At 42.9% G+C, this 932-nt stretch overlaps 1 protein-coding gene across 1 annotated transcript in view; it reads right to left on the bottom strand.

Annotated features, from left to right (window-relative positions):
• Positions 1-932, bottom strand: part of LOC108576113 — an 8,655-nt gene that overhangs the window by 1,843 nt on the left and 5,880 nt on the right. Inside the window, exon 2 of the mRNA XM_017939043.1 lies at positions 572-776. Within this exon, the coding sequence (XP_017794532.1) occupies positions 572-776 (205 nt within the window). The remainder of the gene's footprint in view (positions 1-571; positions 777-932) is intronic.

Here is a 932-nt window from a genome sequence, read left to right as displayed (position 1 = left end):
GTGGGTGCGTGGAATCTTCGCTGTCCTTCGGTGACGCGTCGGAAATTCCCGCCAGGTCAACCCTCGGCCGAATGTGCCGTTATACGCGCGTGTGGATTGACCCTTCAGTAATACCTGGTTTATGACACGTCTTCGGTTATTGAGGACGCGGATAAGTCGAAATTCTAAAGGCATTGTTCTGTAAGAAATTACTTATTTTTTCGCGGAGCTACGAAGCGTCTTTGTTCTCAAAAATAACCTTCTCGTGCGAGCGTGCCATAAACCCGGTAAACAGAACTCCAAACCAATCAAGATGGTGCAGAAAAACTTCAATAAGTCCACGCTCAGTTGATCAACTAACACCTCACTTATATGAAAATGATCGGGGTACGGAGACGAATCGTTCAATATATAACTCAGGCTCGGTTGGAAATATCGGGCCGTTGATCCGGCCCGAAATAGGGTGAGCTCGTTAATTCCCCTGCAGCAGCTCTTCGCGTCGACAACATATTATGACAACATAATTTATACTTTTGTGAATTAAAATTGCGACACCGCCATGTGGATGGCCCCCGGAACGATCTTTACGAACAATATGGTAACCACTAAGAGTAACATCGGTTTTTGGAGACAACCATGTTTCTTGGATTGTTGCAATTATGATATTATTAGTGAGCATGAACATTTCAAGCTCTAAAGTTTTTGATCGTAAGAAGCAGCCGTTCCAAGTCATAATAATATCAGGTAATTGAGTAGTTGGGTACATTGGAATTATGAAAGCAGGAGCTGGATCGCTTCTACCAGCACTCAATTTTGTCAATGATAGAATGACAAGCAGCAAGTTTAGGGATAAATGTTTTTACAACTGGTATAACTTTCTTGGCGAACAAAGAAATTTCCTTGAATAGTTCTTGGAAGTCGGTAATCGATGACGCAGCTGCGGAATTTAAGCG

The sequence above is a fragment of the Habropoda laboriosa genome, unplaced genomic scaffold, assembly GCF_001263275.1.
Source record: "Habropoda laboriosa isolate 0110345459 unplaced genomic scaffold, ASM126327v1 scaffold380, whole genome shotgun sequence".
Lineage (NCBI taxonomy): Eukaryota > Metazoa > Arthropoda > Insecta > Hymenoptera > Apidae > Habropoda > Habropoda laboriosa.
This window is presented reverse-complemented; position numbering and strand designations above follow the sequence as displayed.